The sequence below is a fragment of the Melospiza melodia genome, chromosome 11 (assembly GCF_035770615.1).
Source record: "Melospiza melodia melodia isolate bMelMel2 chromosome 11, bMelMel2.pri, whole genome shotgun sequence".
NCBI lineage: Eukaryota > Metazoa > Chordata > Aves > Passeriformes > Passerellidae > Melospiza > Melospiza melodia.
In genome coordinates, this window is record NC_086204.1 from 11,284,058 (window position 1) to 11,303,769 (window position 19,712).

At 37.4% G+C, this 19,712-nt stretch overlaps 1 protein-coding gene and 1 long non-coding RNA gene across 4 annotated transcripts in view; one reads left to right on the plus strand and one right to left on the minus strand.

Moving 5' to 3' along the window:
* The window catches only part of NTNG1 (netrin G1), a 148,113-nt gene that overhangs the window by 18,563 nt on the left and 109,838 nt on the right, over positions 1-19,712 (minus strand). For 2 of the 3 annotated variants that reach the window (XM_063165578.1, XM_063165579.1), the window contains exons 6-7: positions 12,479-12,646; positions 7,001-7,138 (exon numbers count right to left, since the gene is read on the minus strand). In XM_063165578.1, coding sequence (XP_063021648.1) covers positions 7,001-7,138; positions 12,479-12,646 — 306 coding nt within the window. Of the gene's footprint in view, positions 1-7,000; positions 7,139-12,478; positions 12,647-17,656; positions 17,717-19,633; positions 19,700-19,712 lie in introns of all 3 variants that reach the window. The other variant, XM_063165580.1, reaches the window with a different exon arrangement.
* Positions 5,971-19,712, plus strand: part of LOC134423010 (uncharacterized) — a 36,059-nt gene continuing 22,317 nt past the window's right edge. Inside the window, exons 1-5 of the long non-coding RNA XR_010028979.1 lie at positions 5,971-6,044; positions 7,102-7,234; positions 7,322-7,397; positions 13,113-13,303; positions 15,223-15,332. This is a non-coding gene — a long non-coding RNA (uncharacterized LOC134423010). The remainder of the gene's footprint in view (positions 6,045-7,101; positions 7,235-7,321; positions 7,398-13,112; positions 13,304-15,222; positions 15,333-19,712) is intronic.

Here is a 19,712-nt window from a genome sequence, read left to right on the forward strand (position 1 = left end):
ATACGCTTCCAAATGTGAATAGATTAAGTAGTAATTGCTATCAAGCTTTATGTTCTATTTCATGTACCTAATAAAAGTTTATCTAGTGGAGCTTACTTTGTATCTTTTTGATCTATTCCTAACTGACTGCAATATACTCTATTAAAATATTTATCGTAGTGCTATCAAATATTAACCATTTTAAAATCATCTGACTGAAGAAAACAAATAATGTTACTTGTTTAAGTTTTCATGAATTTCCTGATATTTAGTTGTTCAGAACTCCCCCCAATATAACACTAAAAATACACAAGATGCTACAAATTGTATTCACTCTCTTTGAATTGGGCTGTTTTGGAAATGCACTCTGCTCACATCCATCACCACTGTCCAATTTGGCTCTTCATGCAGAATTTGAGTTTTGTTGTCTGAAAAGTTTTGATTCTGCTACAGTACAAGAGAATATTAGAGAGGTGTTGGTTTTTCTATAGCTTAGTGGATTTTTAAAACTATTTTAGGAGAGTACAGAATGTTGGGGTTTTTTTTAAGAGTAACATTTTAAAGACATTTCCCTAATTATCCACCTGCTCGTCCTTCTGAAATTGTGTGGCTTTGTCAGGTAAAAATACTGGCAAGTTCCTAGGGTGTAGAATGGTCTAGTGATGGGGAGTGATGTGCCACGGTTGCATGGCAGCCCAGTCCAGCCTGACTGGCTGCCAGGCTTCCATCTCTCCCCACTGAGTGGGTTATGCTCTCCCAGGGTGCTCCTGCTTGTTCAACCAGTGGATGATTCATATCACAGAACTAACATAGCAAAAAAACCTATTCTTTTTTGGTTAGTGTCCTGCTGAGTTAGATCTGAAATCATTCAGTGAAAGGTCAAACAACTGCCTGAGAGATTGCTAGGGGTGTGGGACTAAATAGTGGGGAATTGGGAGAAGAGGGATTGCAGCACTTGCAATTAGAGCAGTTTGGACAGCCATGAAATAGCAGCTTTGAAGCTGACACCTGGGCAAGATCAAGAGGAGAACAACCTCTCTGCTCCAATCCAATCCCTCACCTTGCTGGGGAAAAATTGTTCTGTTAAAGGTCAGGTGTATAGATGTTACTACTGAACCATTTCTTTTTGCTTTGGAGAAAGCAATTCCTGATCACCAGGTTATCAGAGTAAATCTCCTGAAGAGCTGCAGTCTGTCAGGAGCTTGGTGGCTCTCAATAACATGGTAACTATGCAAGCTAGTCCCCTCTTTTGAGCCTCACTCTCTGCTTGGTTTTATTTACTTGTTATTTTCTTTGGCTTCTCCACACACAGGTATTACCTAATTCACAACCCCATCTGAGGGGTTTCACAGAGGCCTTCCAGCACAGAGGCACTGAGATAAAGTCCTTAAGCTCTCCCCAGCACCCCTCTAGTCTATTCCTTCTGCAGGTTCTTCCATTTCCACAATATCCCACACACTTTGTAGGCAGCAGTGCTAAAAGAAGAAAATTAAAGCATGGTCTCTAGCCTAGACGTGCTACAGGAATTATGCAGATCTGTATAACTCTCTCAGAGCATCTTCTGTTTTCATCTCCTCTGTGCTCTTCATAGAGGAGAGGTGCCTCACTTAATCATTTCTGTTCATATACAGTGTTTGTGTTCTGACATGTTTACTCTGACTAAAATATATTCTCCCCAGAGAGGGAGATGAACCTTCCTTTTCTCCTTCAAATCTAGCATCTCATTAAAAAATAATAACATTCCATGATATTCATACTTTGGTGAGCAACTTTGTATGTATCCTAGTATCTGTACGAGTATGCTGTGGGTTGTATATTTTGGAAGGAACGCATTAATAAGCACATTTGCATTGTTGTTTCTCAGGTTTAAAAGACCCTGGTTTTAAAAGGATATCAGGATGGCATTACACCTGTAAGTCACCAGCACACTTCCCCTGAGGCAAGCAGAACTAGTGTTTTGCATCATCTGAGGATCAGGTCTGATAATGCTGTAATTTTGTTTGTATTCTTGCCTTGCTTGTCTTACATCTCTAAACCATACTTTGCCGTGAGTTGCAGAAGTTGGATTTTGGATTCATGTAAAGAGAATTATTCTGGATTTAAATTTGCAGCCATTTGAAGGAGAGTCTGTTCCTCTTGCATCCAAACCCCTGTACACACACACAATTTCTTTAGTCTGCATAACAGCCATGTAAAATAGGTATTTTGAAAGCAGTATAAAGACCAGGGACAGATGACTGTTCCCTGAGGACAACAATGCTCAGCTCCAGCAGAACTTTATCCTTTTCCATAAATTCTTCTTATATTTTACTCCCTTCAGCTCCAAGTATAGCAGTGTGCTTAGTACTACCAGCCTTGGCACCAAACCACAGCAGAACTGAAATATATACAGCACCTGTGCAGAAGGGAGTCCTACTGTATCCTGATCAGCTAACAGCATTAAAACTGCTATTGGTAAAAAGATATAAAAATAGATAGGGGATCTTCTATGGCTCCCACACAGGCAGTTGCAATGGTGAACTGGAAAGCAGGGCACCTTGATTCTGCATTTCTGTTTCTTTTTTTTTTTTGTTTGTCCCCTAGGCAGAAGTTCAGTGTGTAGGTATTGTATACATCTGTGTACAAACGTGTAAAAGATCACTAACCTTCACTGGGGAGACCATTGCATTTATATGTATTTAATCTGTCTAGAAAGAAGTGTAGGGTGTATTTTTTTGAAAAAAGATTTTAGAAGAAATTAGATGGTATATGTCTTTTCCTCTTTTCTTGCTGAATGCTAAATCCAATCTTCCAAAAGCAAATGTTAATATTAAGTTCCAAGTTTACAATTTCAAGTCTGATTTTCTTTGGCAACTCAATCTGCATGATGATTTTGATCAAATGCCCCATCTTCTAACATTTGTAACACATGAAAAAATCCACCCCTAAAAAGCTCATATTTAAATAATCATATAATAAGTTAAATGCATGCTGTGACAGAATATGAATTATCTGACAGGCTGCAGATTAATACCAGTTTAGTCTGGAAGACAGATACAAGTACTGAGTCCAATTTGAGCATTGAAGATAAGAGTGTAATCCTTTGCTTGCTTCTGCTTAAATGCATGAGAAAGGGTAAAATGGGATAGATTGTTCAGACCTTGATATAAGGCATCTGACTGAAAACTCATTCGCTAATTGTTTAAGATTGGCACCATTGAACCAAGATAATTTAAAACACTGAATTGCTACGGGGTGCCAGCTACCATTGGTAACACTCACTCACTCTAGGCCTTTGTAGTGCTGTGGGTTCAATGTGTTTACTTGGTTTTTGTATGAAGGGAGATAGAGAATATTATTAGTCATTGAACCTTCCCTCACCACTGATATTGGCAAAAGATCTTTTCTTTGCCTGATTGGATAAATATGCAGCTGGTTTTGGAATCAATGCTTCTGTGAGCGAAATTAAAAGATGTTACTTTAAAATGCTGTAGTATATATGCAATGGACTTTAGTCAGCTGAAATGTCACGGCCAAGAAATACACAAGATGCAAGACTGTGAGCAATACACGTAGAAGATCAAGCGAATGCTCCTACTTAATATTTTCGTGGTGTTTAAATATTTTTGCTTTTGATACAGGTTCCTTTTTTCAAAAAACACTATGTTCAGTTAAAAACTGGCCCAAATCAACTGTAGCTGCAGGTTAAATTTCTTGCCAGGCTTGGAGCTTTTAGTTCTGTTTTAATGTTAATTTTTAAAGGAAATCGTTCAGTTTCTATAAAATAGAAAAATCAAATATATGCTATGCTATGTAATTTCTCATGTTCCAGGAGTTCTAAAAGGGTTTCAGGACCAAACTGTTCTGTTCTGCATTCATTGCTGTGCTTTGATCCTGGTGAGAAAATCCATTGTGGGTACGTGGCAGGGAGGCCCCGCTGAGCCCAGCACGTTCCCGCACGCCCGCGCCTGCGGCCGCAGGGGATCTGGGGAGGGCTCAGAAGCTGCGCCAGGCACAGCCACATCTATTGTGCCTCTTCTTCTGAGGGCAGCAGACCTTCCTGTACCAGCCAGACCCCGCTGACCGCTGCGTCTCTGCAGCACAAACCCTGAATGCAAGAAGATAACAGCTGCTATCACAGTGCTTTTTATCTGGGAGGCAAAGTCTAAAATTGCATCTGACCTCGGTGTGCGCAGAGACACCAAGCGAGGAGCGCTCTGCCTGGATCCTCAAAGGGTTTAGATTAAATCACTAAGAGTGAGGTACCTAAATAAATAGTTCTGAGGATAATAGCTTCTGTGACTTCTACTTTGTGTGGTACAAAGTAGACTCCAAACTGTAATTTATCAAATGATATATTGCAGGCCTTAGAAAACACAACTCAGCTTTTGTGTTGGTTTTTCCCTAATAGATTTACTAATATATGAAATTATGACACTCCATTTACTTATAGAATCATACATGTAATTAAACTAGCTATGGTATAGATTTAAATAGTTTATTTATAGTCAAGCTTCTGTTTGCACTAGGTGCAAACCATTGGGTTTTTAGCAACAAAGCTCCATAAGAATAGAATTTCATAATAATGCCAATAGCCTATGTATAACAAAAACTAAACAAGCACATATTGGTCTGTCGAGTGAGTGTGTGTATCCATCTTTGCATATCTATGTTCCTGTGCAGCACAGGCTTAGGGAAAAGCTGATCAAAACCACATGCTACGTGTCCAGACAAATAATCTTTTTGAGCTTTGCCAAGGCAACAGAATGAATTCTTATTTTTCTCATATATTGGGGTCTGCCTGCTTGCCCGGTCATTTGTTTAGAATTCAATGGGAAAATAAGAACGCTAAAACTGACACTGTACAAAATTAAATTAATTGGAATTCTGTTCCTTCATGATAAGACTTGAAATGAGATTTAAATCAGTTTGTGGTTGGTAAAACATGGCAATTTGATGTCTGTTCCATAAAACTGACAACTGCATCTAGTTGTTTTTCTTCTGAAATTGATCAGATAATTTGTGCAAACTTGGAAAATATCTGACAGTTACACAATCAGACTGAGATTTGTTCAGAAAATTACAACATAGTGAAGGAAACTCAATTAGTTTTGTCAGCAAATATAAAGGCACTAGCTTGCATTTCCAGAAACTGTCCAAAGCTTTTACAGATACTCTTGATTCAGCTAAAATCAAGCTAATTATATGCTGGGCTCAAAAGTTCCTCATTAAAAGAATATTATTTGTCTTATAATATTCAAACTCTAAAAGATAAAAAGTACTGAAATGATTAATTGCTTTGACAAACTGGTGTGTATATACATTACTGTAAAATTTGCTCAACAGTCCTCCAGACTTGTTCAGTACCTCAGCTACTTAGTATCCTTTTTAAACACACTGGGCTACTTAATATCTTTTTAAAATCCACTGGGTGGACACAGTGGTAAATTTTCTTTATCCAAATTCTATGCAGAGAACCATACTGATTTCTGATTTGCTTTTTTCCCTTGTAGTTCGGGTCACTGCAATATTTCCAATGCTTCATAAATCCCAATGGTTATTTTGCCAATGTCTAGGATAAAGTACAGGGTGGCAACAACCCTGCATATGGGGTGCAAGGCAGAGGGAGACCTCCTATTTCTGAGTGTGTTATTTGGGAGGTAACTAGGATCTGATTTGGTGAAGAATTAGTAATAGAGAACTTAGAAACTTGAAACATTACTTCACCTGCTTTTCTGCTGCAATTCTAATTGCCCAATAATTTTGTGAATCGTAACTCAAGTAGAAGCAGCTGGAAAATGAGAACACAGTCAACAACCACGTGTGAAAAATATGGTTTAAATGCCCTGCTAAATACAGGAGCTTGCTGGTAGAAGCTGAGGAAGTCCAGTTTTCTCAGGTTGCAGTGAACAGTATTACCTGTGCAAGCTTCTTTTCTTTTCATGTACTATCTTTAATGCTATTTGGTTAATTATCACAATATTACCTGAAATTATTTATTGGTTTTCTTTCCATATATAATTTGTTGAGTTGTCACAGGTCCAGCTTTTCTGCTTCAGCGGTACCCATCACTTGGAGAGGCAGTGGTAATCCTCTACCATTATTGTCTTGTATGACTGTTGACCAATTTATAGTACTTTTCTAATTGGTGTCAGTAATTACATTTTCTTGGGATTCTCATTGTTGAGAATACAAAGCCAGCTCTTGTAGAAATCTGTCTTTAATGTGTGTGTGGTTAAGAAGGCAGAAAGGCAGTGAGAGAAGGTGAAAGAAAAATGTCAAAGGACCCTCCAGAGTTTCTGGAAGTAGATAATCCAAACTGTTAAAAGAATAAGTCTTAAGAATTTACTACAAACAAAACTTGCAGTAAAAGTCTAATCCTGTACATACTGAAGTGATATTTCTACTCATTTGTTTACAAGACCCGTTAACCAGAAGAGAAGCAAATATATAAATAAGTATTGAAACAACATGTGTTCTAGCACCATTTAAGGAAAATTTCAGCTCTTATTTTTAAGGGTGTTAAGTATACTTCCATTTTTTTCCAATTATTAGCTGTCATCTAGTTTCACTAATTATTACAGGTACCAAGCCAATGTTTTGCAGTTATTGTCCAGGGATAGTTTTAAAGGTATGAAAGCATAATTAACTTAGTCAAGAAGCTGAAGTTTAGGACAGAAAAAAGTGAACATGCAGAGAAATCACCTTCTTTCTTTTAGTAGGAATTCTGAATTTGGAAGTAATATGCTGATGTTTTAGTATACAAAACTTACTTCACAGTTGCCAAGACGTGTATTTACCTATGCCAGCGGGAGCTCCTCCGGGTGTTAGTGGGAGAGAGGGAGGACACTGAAAGTGCATTGAATTAACTGGGTGGCACAGTCAGTGCCCTCAGCTGGGAGTCTCCCAAGGGTCAGGCATTATGGCACTGGTACAGCCCCGAGCTTTCACTTGCTCTCTGCTCCCAAGAACTGGCACATGACAGCACACGGACGAGAGGCAGCGCAGCTGCAGGAGACGGGCGACTCTCAGAGTTACTTACGTTGGCAGCCCAAGCTGTGCCAGATATATCCCGGCAGACATTTATCACATTTAGGCCCTGATGTTCCCTCCTTACACTCACAAAATCCTCTGTCATTACAGCGATCATGGACTGAACCAAAAGGGTTACAATAACAGTCTGCAGAAACAAGACAACACATACACACTGGATTCAGGTCTACATGTGGAGATAATTCATTCAATACCAATAAAGGGTGCATTTCCAGTGCTAAAGGTAAAGGAAGACTGTCTATTAAGAACATCTAGTGTACTGAATATAATTACTACACGTCCATTTATTTGTTTGCATGTGTCATTTCAGGAAGAGATGTTTTATGATGCAAAGAGAAAAAGTAGACAGAAAAGATATAAAGGCAGAAGATACCATGGTCTTGAGGGTAAGTGATTGTAACAGATTCTCTTTGGCAAGAATATTTTTGACAATTTAATGAACATTAGAAAAGCTTTGTATAGTATGGATATATCCACGTGCCATCAGGGTGAAATGTTTTGCTTTATTAAAATAAGCTTATCTGTATTACTCAATATTTTCAAAAGTGCTAGATATCTTTACAGAGCTATATAAATGCACTTTACTTATTTCCAAGATAGTCTTCCTTTATAAGTTTGAGCAGTATAATAATTTAAGTGAATATCTGCCATTAAATTGATGAGATTGATTTATCAGTGACATTAATAAACCTTTTTCGTATTCTGCAATGAAAAGCTTGAGGTGAGCACTAATGTAATGCAAAACCTTTAAGAACAGGCTTTATGCAGCCATTTTAATTTCTCTCACCTCCCAGCGTGCAGATGGAAAATGCAGTGAGGCTCATTCCCCGCTGTATATTTTTCACATGTGTTCAGCTAATTAAAGAATAAGTAGGGTAACACATTTCCTCCCACAACACTTACTGTGTTGTTCATTCACAGCCCTTTTCTTTAATGCGATTATAATATCTGTGTTCAGCTTTCAGCCAGCTGAACAAAGGCAAGGAGCTCACAGAGCTCATTTTTGGCATTCCTGTTCTTCACCTTGGTTATTTAGATTTTGTTTTCAAATGAAGTGTTATCTCATTTTTATGTAGACCCATGTAGACCCAGAGTAACTTCACTGTTAACTGAGACTACAGACTCCTTTTGGAAGCATCTGATCTCTGCTTCTTGCTGATTTGGGGTAACCTGCTGGGAGTCTGGATTTATATGTTTGTGAATCAGTGCTGCTTTGATGACTACATCTGCCAATTGTTCCCTAGCATTAGGTTAAACCTCAGTGGTACCATGAATGAAAAAATGGTCTTGAACTGGGATGTTACATATGTATATATATCCAATGAAAAAAACTAACAGGAAAAAAATTGCTAGAAAGACATTTGTCATCTGTTGTCTCACTGTTTATTAACTATAAATTACAGATGGCACTTTGAACATTTGGAATGCTGACGAAGAATAGTTACCTTTGGCAAAAGGGTTCCACAATAATAATAGAGTCAATTAGCTGGCAGCATTCATTAATGAAGCGGAAAACTGGCATGCCAAAAATACTCTGCAAGGCTGAGTATTGCAGCAAAGTGAGTGCCATTGAAAAGCTGGGAATTCTGATGTTAATCAGATGTATCAAATGTTTATGTAAACAGGCATAGACTTGAGATACATTCTGAATGCAGGAAGTGAATTTTGCTTCAAGAGTGTTTACAGAAAACCTTGAAAGACAAAAGCTTGGAATTACATTAAAAACAGAGGGTCCAATTCTTGTTAAAAAATAGCTTTGTTAGATATAATGAAGTTACAGTGATTTAAACAAGTATTTGTGAAAAAAGTAGCCTGTGATTCTGGAAGTTATATTTTCCAGAGAACAAGATCCTCAACCACTGACACGTTTCCTACTGAGCTCTATCATATAAATGTGTAGGAAGTTCCAGGCCCATATCATGCAATTGAAGGGAAAGTAAAGAGTAGAAACAAAGTTTTAGGCCAGGCCATTTTGCAAAATTAGTAGATCCAATCAGAACACACAACAGACTAATTCTAGCTTCCATCTTTCCCAATTGATGCCACAGTAATATAACCTACAGAACATTCAGATTGTCCAACACAATATCAGACTTTGTGGAACACTTCCCAAGGCCTACCAAATATTGAAGACATTACAAATCTCAAAGGTCACAATTTCAGTGTGCCGCAGGGAGGCAGCAAGTATCTCCAATGCTCTTACAACAACAGGGCACTAAGGAACACTCAACTAACATTCCCAGATCATCTTAATAAGCAAACCACACACAGAAAAAGCCCCTGCAGATCTGAACTGAGAAAGAATTTTCTACCTAACCTGGGAACTATTTGTAAGGATAGGAAGATAACAGAAATGGTAATGTGTTCACTGGGGTTCACTCTATCAATGTGATGCTTCAAACAAAACACAATGAGCATAAATAAGAAAGGAGGTGGGAAAATGGGCTGAGGTTTGCTGCTTATTAGTCTGGGCTGACAGTGGCTCCAGGACAACCCCCAGGGTTAACTTCACGTGTCATTAGGTGTTAACTGAAGCCTAAGCCTGACTGACTGCAAGGGTGGCTCTGTTAAAAGTGTGACAGCAATCCCCAGTTGAGTATTTATGCGGTGAGGCAGAGGCCATGTTTTATTACTCTGGGTCTACCTGGTGGTTTCCATGCTATCCTTGCTTGTCAGTGTGTGCATTCACTGAAAGTCGCTTGGGCTTTATCAAGAAATAAAAATCTCTTCAAGCTGTTAAATTATTTTTCACACCGAATGAATAATTTCAAACTTCAGAATACCTTGATTTCTTCTGAAACTACAGTTGCCCATATGAGGTAATTTTGCAGTTAATGTACAAATCCACAAATTTTTGATATTTCATTTTAGGAAATAAAATCTATTTTGCTGCTAAAGAAATTAAGGGCATCAAGAATTTAGATTTAAGCCCACTGTATAATACATTGCATTTGGCTCACTGGTAAAAAAAACTTCTCAGGATTTGAATTCTTTATTCTTAAAATTAAGCATTTTACATTTTCTCCATTGATTTAGCATCAGCTAAAATTTACAGATTTGTTATCCATGTACTTACCATATGTATTTCAGCAAACTGTGAAGCAGTTTGGATAAATCAGAGCCAAAGCCCTACTAGCTGCCATTAAACTAGCTCATCCAAACATTTGTTACCTTTCTACATACATGGCTGAAGAGGAAAGAATGAGCCTGAAAAAATGACTTTCATACGGGAATAAGACTTGTACATATCACTGCAAATCTGCTTATTAAAATGTTCATGCCAACATTTCATTGTAGTTAAACCACAGAACACTGCTTTTAAACTCAGAGAAAAGAGAAATGAGCGTTTCCAATAGAGCAAAACTGTGCTTGACCTAGAAGGGTAGTGAATCCATCAACTGTCTCACAGGTGAAAATATTCCATGTTTTGCCCAATTAAATCTTAGGAGCCCCAGATCAAGACAGCACTTTAAGAACAAACTTCTCTGTTTTCTGAAAAGTGCTTAGGTGTCTGTTCATTTCACTGACTTTACACAAGAAGTAGGAGAGACCTCTTAAGTTGGCAAATCAGCTAGAACACATACATTAGAAACATACATTTTGTATGGTAACTGTGATCTGGAAAACTGTCTTAGTTCAGCAAGAATGTTATTTATTTCAAATTAATTACCTAACGTGTAGAAAACCAAGGTTTGATCCTATAGTTATTTCACATAGTGCAATTCTCATCGGAGTCCAAGAGAATTCTGCTTGCATTAAGATGGAAAGTCAGCAAATGTTTCACATTGCCTATTTGTTTTGCTAATAAAATAAAAGATTTAAAAAAATTATTTCCTCAGTGTCTTGGCAATTTTAAAATGCACAGTTGTCTTACCATGACATTTTAAATATATCACTTATAAATTAATTTTAAAATTACTTATTTTTGGCTTTTTGTTTACGAACTTCCTTGTCTTATGTAGCTGCAGCTGCTGTCTTAGCATTTCAGTGTATGTTGGAAAACAACATACTGAATGAGCTGATGAAAAATTCCAAACAGACCAATTTAGAGTTGTATTCATTAGGTCTATTTAGGCAGCTGAAATTATACAGCCCTGATGTCATACCAATGATGTCTGTCATCTACATCAAACAAATATGTGGGACAGTAGTTTTTTCCCAAGAACATTTGATTGTGTTAATCTCCTCAGCACAGTCATACAAAATCATGACTTGCCTACTAAAGTTCTTATTAGCTCTGACTAATTACTGGCAAAGGAGATCATGCATTTCCTGAATGCATTGCCAAGCAAGTTAAAAGGACACATGAAATGCCGTGCATGGATGGATCTGTGTGTTTATCACAAGATAAATATGTAAATCTGTCAAGTTACAAACTCAAATAATAGCAACTTAAATAGTTTCTGGCTTGAATCTCAGCAGTGGATTATAAATATATTAAATTATAATTTATTCACCCATAGTCTATTTTGATTTTACAGTATCTGCTAACTACTCTTTGCTTCCTGGAAGATGAAAGGAAAAAAAATCACAATGAAAATCCAGAACAGGTCGTACTGGTGCTTATGTCTATAAGAAACATGGTATTATTAGAACAGTGTTTTTTGTGACTATCTGTTAATTACTAGCCATTGTACAAAGGTTCCTTTATTGACTATGTTCAGGCTTCACCTGAAGTGTCCGAACTTCGTTGTATACTGTCTGTGGTGACATGAGAAAAAATGCATATTCTTCTAGCGTGCTAAGATCTTAAATTTTTTCCTAATATGCTTTTCTTATTATGTTCTAACATTTTCTCTAATTCTGCAGTTTGAATATTTATCACAGATGCTTGTTCTAAAGCACTGTTTTCACCTAGGAATCCCTTTTCTAAATGGACATCGTGTCACACTGATTTGACAAATTCTGTTTCTAACCTCATGGGCATAATTTGAGTTCCTCCTCTAAGTAGCAGGGAGGTGACACTGCATTTACAGCCCTGTGTCTGGGAGCAGAATTAGCTGCAACATGTGAAATTCAGTGAATAAAAGGGATTAACAGAGGTCCCTCCCCATGTCCTCTTGATGCAGCTGGCAGCTTTTGCAGGTATACAGGCAAGTATTCAAGAGTATGTGCAAGTAATTGCAAAAGTCAGATTGGGACCAGGTATTTAAGACTCATTAATTTTCATGTATGACCCCAGTGTGGCTCCCTCCTATGTAAGGAGAGCACATGCAGTTTCTCAGGGTTTTCTGGGGAAAGTCTACCTGGTACCCAAAGCAAGAGAGATTTGTCATCAATTACAGATTCAAAATGCCTCCTTGGGGCTACCAGGGCAATAGAAATGAGGTGAGAAGTCTACACAGGTGCTCTGATCCATTGAAAAAGCTCATTCTGGCTTCAGTGGCAAGTAAGCAGCAGTGGTCCCTAGCAGCTGCCAGGAGCTGAAAAGGCACAGAAGAAAAGGCGCAGTTATCCCGGGACTGACCTATGCACACATTTTCATCGTCCAGCTCTGCGGAAGCATTTCTGAAGTAGCCCAGCCTGCATAACTCGCAGTGCTGACCTCTAGTGTTGTGCTTACAGCTCACGCAAATGACCGTATTGAGCAGCTCGATGTAACTGCACCGGTTGGAGTGCCCGAAGCATTCACAGTCTTTCAAGGAAGAACAGAAATGTATACAAAGTGTATACAGCAGCAGAGTAATAGCACATTACATGCTTAGTAAAAATGAACCATGAGCAGAAGTATGAATGAATGGCACATACATGTTAATCAATGTAACATGGACAGCAGCAGATGTTTATCTGCAATGGAAGTGGAGCTGGTTTCAGGCAGGTTAGCGTGACCCGACAACCATGGCATGACGTCGGAGGTTGGCTGTTGTTGGCAGACCTGATGGAACTGAAGCATTTGCAGTTGTAAACCTTTCAGGGTTACTGGAGGTTCAGTTTCCGCTGAGAGAAATGCACATATTTTTGCACATTTGAGATGAGTATAGATCAAGACCCGGGAAAAAACCTCCTCGTATTAACAATGTTAAATTCGGTGGACAAAATTGTCAAACTTAATTATGATTAAATCCACAACTGTAAGTAAAATAATTTTTTTTTTCTGACAGAAATGGAGAATATTCAAAAATGCTATTGAACTTGGAGTGCTATAACTGGTAAGCACCTTGAGAACCAGAGTGTTTCATGGCCAAACAAGTCTCTAGTTTGACAATTTTGGCCAACACCTCCTAAAACGATTAACAGTGAAGAAAAGGAAGGAAGACAGTTATTGGAGAACTACATCAACTGTACTTTTGAGGTAAGCATTAACTGGTTTTTGTATTCTGAGATGAAAACCAGTTGGGCTAGAAACGATTATGAAAATTCTGAAATGTGTACTGACTAGAAAGCATGCTTTTTACAGCCATCTGAAATGAAGTTGGCATGACAGCCACTTAAAAAAAACAAACCTTCATTAAATATAGAATGCTAGTGCCTTTTAGTTTTTAATCATGAGCAATACTTGGCTTTATGCAGAACAAAGAAAAAATTAGAAATGTACCAATAACATTATGGAAGACAGAGCTCTGCTTTATGTAGAATACTTGTGTAAACCTGACTGCTCAACTCTTGGGATTATGAACCCAGAATGAATGCAGGAAAGGTTACTAGGATGATAAAAGAAGTTGAATCTATTTAAAAAGTGAAGACTAGGAAAATTTGACTTGTTTAGTCTAGCAAACTGATGATAGAAGGTATCACCTTCTTGTATAAATACAGCAAGGAGCTAAGCCTTCTGCCATTCTAATGGACAATACTGGCACAAGAACAAATGGGTGTTAACAGGCTACTGGGAAATTTCAGCTGGAAATTAGAAGATGGTATCTAGGCTTTAGGGCAGTGATGATGTTGGACGCTTTCCATTTGTCACAAAACACACTGATGCTTTACAGATGTAGTTTATTAACTGGTAGAATAAATTACAGTATGTTTCCTGCAATAATGGAGCATTGGATGCAGTGACTTGGAAGGGCTTTGAGGTCTTGAAGTTACCTTGTAATTAGACAAAGCTCTAGCAGGGGGTGTAAAATGTTTCCATATATGACAGAGGCCAAGTCCCCTGTGCTGCCTTTCCTCTGGTATGCTCCTGGTTATGCTGGGGCACCTGATCATCCCCCTGGCTGGTGGAGTGGGCTTCACATACAGTATTTGAGCCTGTCTGTATTTTTGTAAAGAAACAACAGTTGCAGGACATGTTTCTGAGTATGCTCTGCACTCCCAATACATGGATATTTCTTTGGCTTTTGTCTGATGTACTGGACTGTAAATAGATTGCACCGTAAATGGATTAAATTTTTTTAGACACTTAGCACAACATATGTTTCAATCTTGAGAGCTGCCTTTCTGCTGCCAGAAAACATTAATCCATTTTACATATATGCATTTAGTTAACATATATTTCTTGTTCTCTTCAATGTTATTCTGCTAAACCAGTGTTTTGTGGTTCATGCTATTCTGGTAATTTTGATGCTGGTAACTGCTGGAGTTCAGGAAAATATTAGTGTATCAGTCCCAGTATGTTACCACTTGACACAATTAAATAAGGAGGAAAAAATGTTAGTTTGTTGTCTTGCAGCTGGTCAGTCTGATTCAGCATCTCAGCCAGCCACCCTGCAGCATTTCTCCCCAAGTATATCCATCTTGCTCAAGTGAAAACTGCCTGTGTGGAACAGATGAGATCTAAAAGTGGAAAATAGCACTAGCAAACAGGAGTAATGGAAAATTGGTGTGATTTTGTTTGCGTTTTATTTTTAAAGTAAGGAAGACTGACTAGTGATAAGCAATCTGATCTTTCTGAAGCCAAGATTCAGAAGCAAGGCTGTCAGTCTTTCTGTCTGACAAAGGACCTGTCTTCTGCTACCAACAGATAACTTGTTTTGGTGAGATAATACTGTATTGGTATGTTGGTCAGACTTGTTGCTAAACATTTTCATATTCCAGGTGAATTTAGAGGAAATAATTTGCTTATATACTATAAAGAAAAGCTGACTATGCTACATTATCTTTTGTATTTAAGGCAGCAGAAAGAAAGTGAAAATAGTTCATGAATGAATGACTGCACTACTTCCACTCTGAAACTGCAATACAACTTTCAATTATATTACTACTACACATAATTAACCATAGCAACAGCACAAAAACAAAAGCTGCACATTAAGCAATTCACTCTCAACACAGGGCCTGCTCCAAGTTATGATTTGGAGTGAAGAAACCTCTAATAATTACGAAGCACTTGGATGCATGCATGCACTGTGAAACATAAGCAGGAGGACTGTTCAAGTTCAGAGGTGGGTCATCAATACTTAAGGTAAACAAAGAGACCAGTTTTTAAACTTCGTTGCATTTATATGGGTATTGCTCTTTTGTAACAACTGTGCCGTGTGAAACCAAGTTTTTGTCTCAAAGTTAACTAAGATACAGGAGTGCTCTAGTAGTCTTGGTCAGGTAAGTAAATGCTACATGGTGTAGAAAAAGCCACAGTTAACTCAAAAACAGTCCATCATCTGATCAAACATTAGCAAAGAAAAAAAAAAAAGAAATGGCAAGTAATGATTAAATCAATTTTGTGATAGTGTTTGCTTCTCCCCTGCCTCCCCTCCATGTTAGTGCAGTAAATTTTTGCTGTTGGCCTGGTCAGTGAATCATTTTTACATCCCTCTGTGCTTACAAAAATAAGCTATGTAAGAAGTCCTCCTATGATTGAAATGGAATTACTTTTTGTACTGGCTACATGAGGTGCTATCCTAAGCCACTCAGACATAGCACACAGAATTGCATTCAGCACCGTGCCAGCTGGGAAGCTGTCAGTGCTATATGGCCCTTCCAGCAGATCATGTGGTTCACCTTAACCAGAAAGTATTCTGCTTGTTAGACCTGTCAGAAGCACAGCTTAGGGTCCTTAGGCACACAGCTCTGGCCAGCAGCCTAAAGCACTGTCACGCACTGGCAAAGTCATGCAAACACTGAAGGGAATGGGGAAAAGTCTCAAAATCAGGCTGCACATGGTTTACCAACCATTGTGAAATGACATGAGCTTCTTACAGTGCTAGAAAATGCTGCTTTCAGTTCTGAGTAGCACATGTCAGAAAAGACACAGATAAGTTGAATAACAATAAGGAGTGAATGGTTCAGAAACTAAAAATCTCAGAGAAGAGATAATGACAGCTAGATAGGTTTAATGTGAAGGAAAAAGGGATTGCCATGTTAGATGTGATCATTGTTTTTGGCTGATTCAGGAACTGTCAAATCCCTTACAAACTCACAGAAGCATTGACTCTCTGAGCCTCCCTATTTTCCAGTGCAATGATTTTATTGAAACAATCTTGATTCTGTTGCAGAAAGCATGATAAAAATACCCACTGAAGCAGGCTCACGAATTTGATAATCTAATTGTTTTGTTTCTATAAATTGAACGATTTCCCCCCATTCTAATGCTATAAACTTACATCTTTGAGATAACATACTATTATTGTAGGGATGAAGTTCAGCTGAAGCTTCAGCTATTACGACCATTAAAACATGAAATGTCATCACATGAAACAATGATAAACACACAAGGAAGGGTAGCATCATTTCTAAACTAAGGTTGCATGAGACAGCTATTAGTGTCACTTTTTAATTAAAAGCACAAAGCATATTTCAAGAAAAGTGCATTCACAAATCATTAAATTATATTTTCTTTTTCATTTTCCGCTCACTCCGTGCTCCTCCTCCATACACTAAGGCAAACAAAGGAGATTTCATTGTAACCTTAGAAATTACCTGCTTCATAACAAATAGTATGGCTCATTACCATGATCTCATCAAATGGGTCAAACTAAGTTCACACATTTCTTAATAACCCTTTTCCTTGTTCATATGTATTTCATGAATAATGAGATATTCACAATAGCTGCAGAAAGACAAAACATCTTCATACATAATCTTTACAGATAAATTGATGAGGAAAAACAATGAAAAGATCTCAGGGTTCAGACTGTGAATGACAGATATGCAAATGAAACAGGTTGCCTGTAAGTCAGAAAGAATATTGGCATCCTTTATTATATTCATAAAATTCCATCATTTTTATAGAACACTAGAACATCAGTTCCAAATGTAATGCCTGCACTCTGAATTTGCACACTTACAATAAAATGAAGACATAAGGCACACTTACAATGCATTAAAAGACACAACAATGCATTACATTCCATGGCATTTACAGATACTTCTTGAGGACATGGACAATTGGTATTTTATGGATTGTTTGCCCTCAACTAATCTGCTTATGTTTCCTCTTTTACAATTTATGCATATCACTGAGGAAAACAAGACTCTAGTAAACATCTGCTTTCTAGGCAAGGATCTGAATGGTCATATTCATACATTTATCTCCTTTAAAAATAAATGCCATGTCGCTTTATTTGCCACCAACAACTGTCTAAGAAGCATATTTATTTTTCTTTGTATGGCTTATGTTTATGTGACTTAATGCTTCTGTTGTATTCAATGAAGATGCCTCACCAGTAAACTAATGGGTACACTCCACAGATATTCCAGATTCATACAGTGCAATGTTTTCACAACACAGAGCACTATGGGATCACTGTATGAATCCTAGAATTCCTACCTCTCTTGTGGTTTGCAACTTGAACAGAAGAAACAGTTGACATAGCTAATTTGGGAGCAACTGGATAGGTAATAAAATGAAGAGGAAATTAGAAAAAATGTCATATAGGAACAAATCAAGATATTAAAATAAACGTCTTTATTTTCTAAATTTTGAATTTAATAATGGTTATTTTTTTGTAAAGAAATGGTAAAGTTTCAGAAAATGAGTTACACATTATCAATTATTGAATTATTTGAGCTGTAACACCCAAGATGAAGACAGGGAATGTAATTCACATCTATGCACTTTGGCAGTTTTGTGTTAGCGTTTATTTGGCGGTTTCTCCCAATCCATGACAAATGACTATATGATAACCAGAGTGGTCTGAAAAGGGTTTTATTGAATTTGAATGCATATTTATTCTGGCCAATTAGCATAAACCTAAACCCCACAATAAAATATTTAGATATAGGCAGATTTCTATAATCATTCTTTTCATACACTATCCTTAAATGAAGTATTTAATCTACAACTATATGTTAAACAATGTAACAATATGCTGCAAACACACAAAAGCTGAATAGAAATGCTTTGAAGTTTTTGTGTTTTGTGCTCCCTACCAAAACATCAAAACTAAATTTACTTAAACTCTTATTTTTGGGGAAGAAACACTGAGTAATTCTGTGCTGTTCAAAACATATTTTGCAATGAAGTTGGGTCTTAGATCACACACAGTATAATTAAGCAATGAAATCCATTAGAAATGCTAAGTATAATTTAACTGAGAATGGTTTAATTTAAAATTCTTCTGAATAAGGTAGGCTAATCCTTACAGAGAGCAGAGGAAAAGAGATCAGTCTGGGCGGGGTTTTTTGTTTGTTTAAAAAAGACATGCAAAAACTTGGGAAATACAGTGAAAGCTAAATGAAATTGGAATGCTACGTATTACTTTATCAGGGATATTTAGTTTTGAATATATAGTGAATAATCCAAACTAGAGTACATTTCTAATCCTTACATAGAGCACAGATCAATTAGTATTTTCTGGTTTGTTGGGCGCATAGAAACTTGCATATATAACATGGCAGATTTCACATGCACATGGGGTGTTTTTGATTTGGTGATTGTGATCCACAGACTTAATTACAGCCCTTCCCATGTAATTCCCAACAGATTCCCAATACATCTCATTTGGTGTAGTGGCCATTTTCTAGATTGCCTTTTCATTAATTTTATCCTCCACCTCTGTGTGTTATAGCACAGAAAGGACATCCTTTGAACATGAAAGCAAGCCACAGGCCAGATTTCTGCAGGGACTTTGGGGGGAGGAAAGGGCGGTAAATAAGAACAGAAGGAAATTATTTTTATAATGAGCAATCACTTTGAAATGTGAAGTGTAGCTGAATACTTCTTCAACTAACAAAGAATCTTAGTTTTATTAATCATCTTAAGAAGTAATTTTGTTTCTTTCAGTGCTAATTGTCACATCACAGTATGAAAGTAATTTTTTGTGTAGCACTCAAATTGTAGAAAACCATAGGTCATTCCTGCAGAGAACTTGCTTGTATGGTGGATGGCATGAAAGCTGAGAATGCTTCTCAGCTCACTTGGGAAAACAAAGTGGAAACAAGACATTAAAAATGCGTTTGATGTTGACAGCAACAACCTTTGTTCACTGAAAAATCTAAAATTTACTCAAAATACAGATTGTGCTATCTAAACAAGTCCAAAATTTTCCTGGGCTTTCAGTGTATCACAGATTTTAGTCTGTATGTCTATTATTCCCATATTTGCAGTAATGTTCACAGTCTGAGTGTTGGAACACTCCCTTTTCAGGTGAGGTTTGTTTTATAGTTATTTTCTCATAGGATAGCATTGCTTAGCACCAGAGAAAAATGAGTTGGAGTATCATTGTTATTACTTTTGCCACCCTGTGGGACTTGTTGAGAGCAATTTCAGTACCTTTAGACCACTAGGAATTTTACAGCATCCTACCTTGGTTTGGTTTAGAAACCTCAAGGGAAGAAATATTCGGCCATATCCTATCAAACTTTGGAGGATCTGCATGCATCAG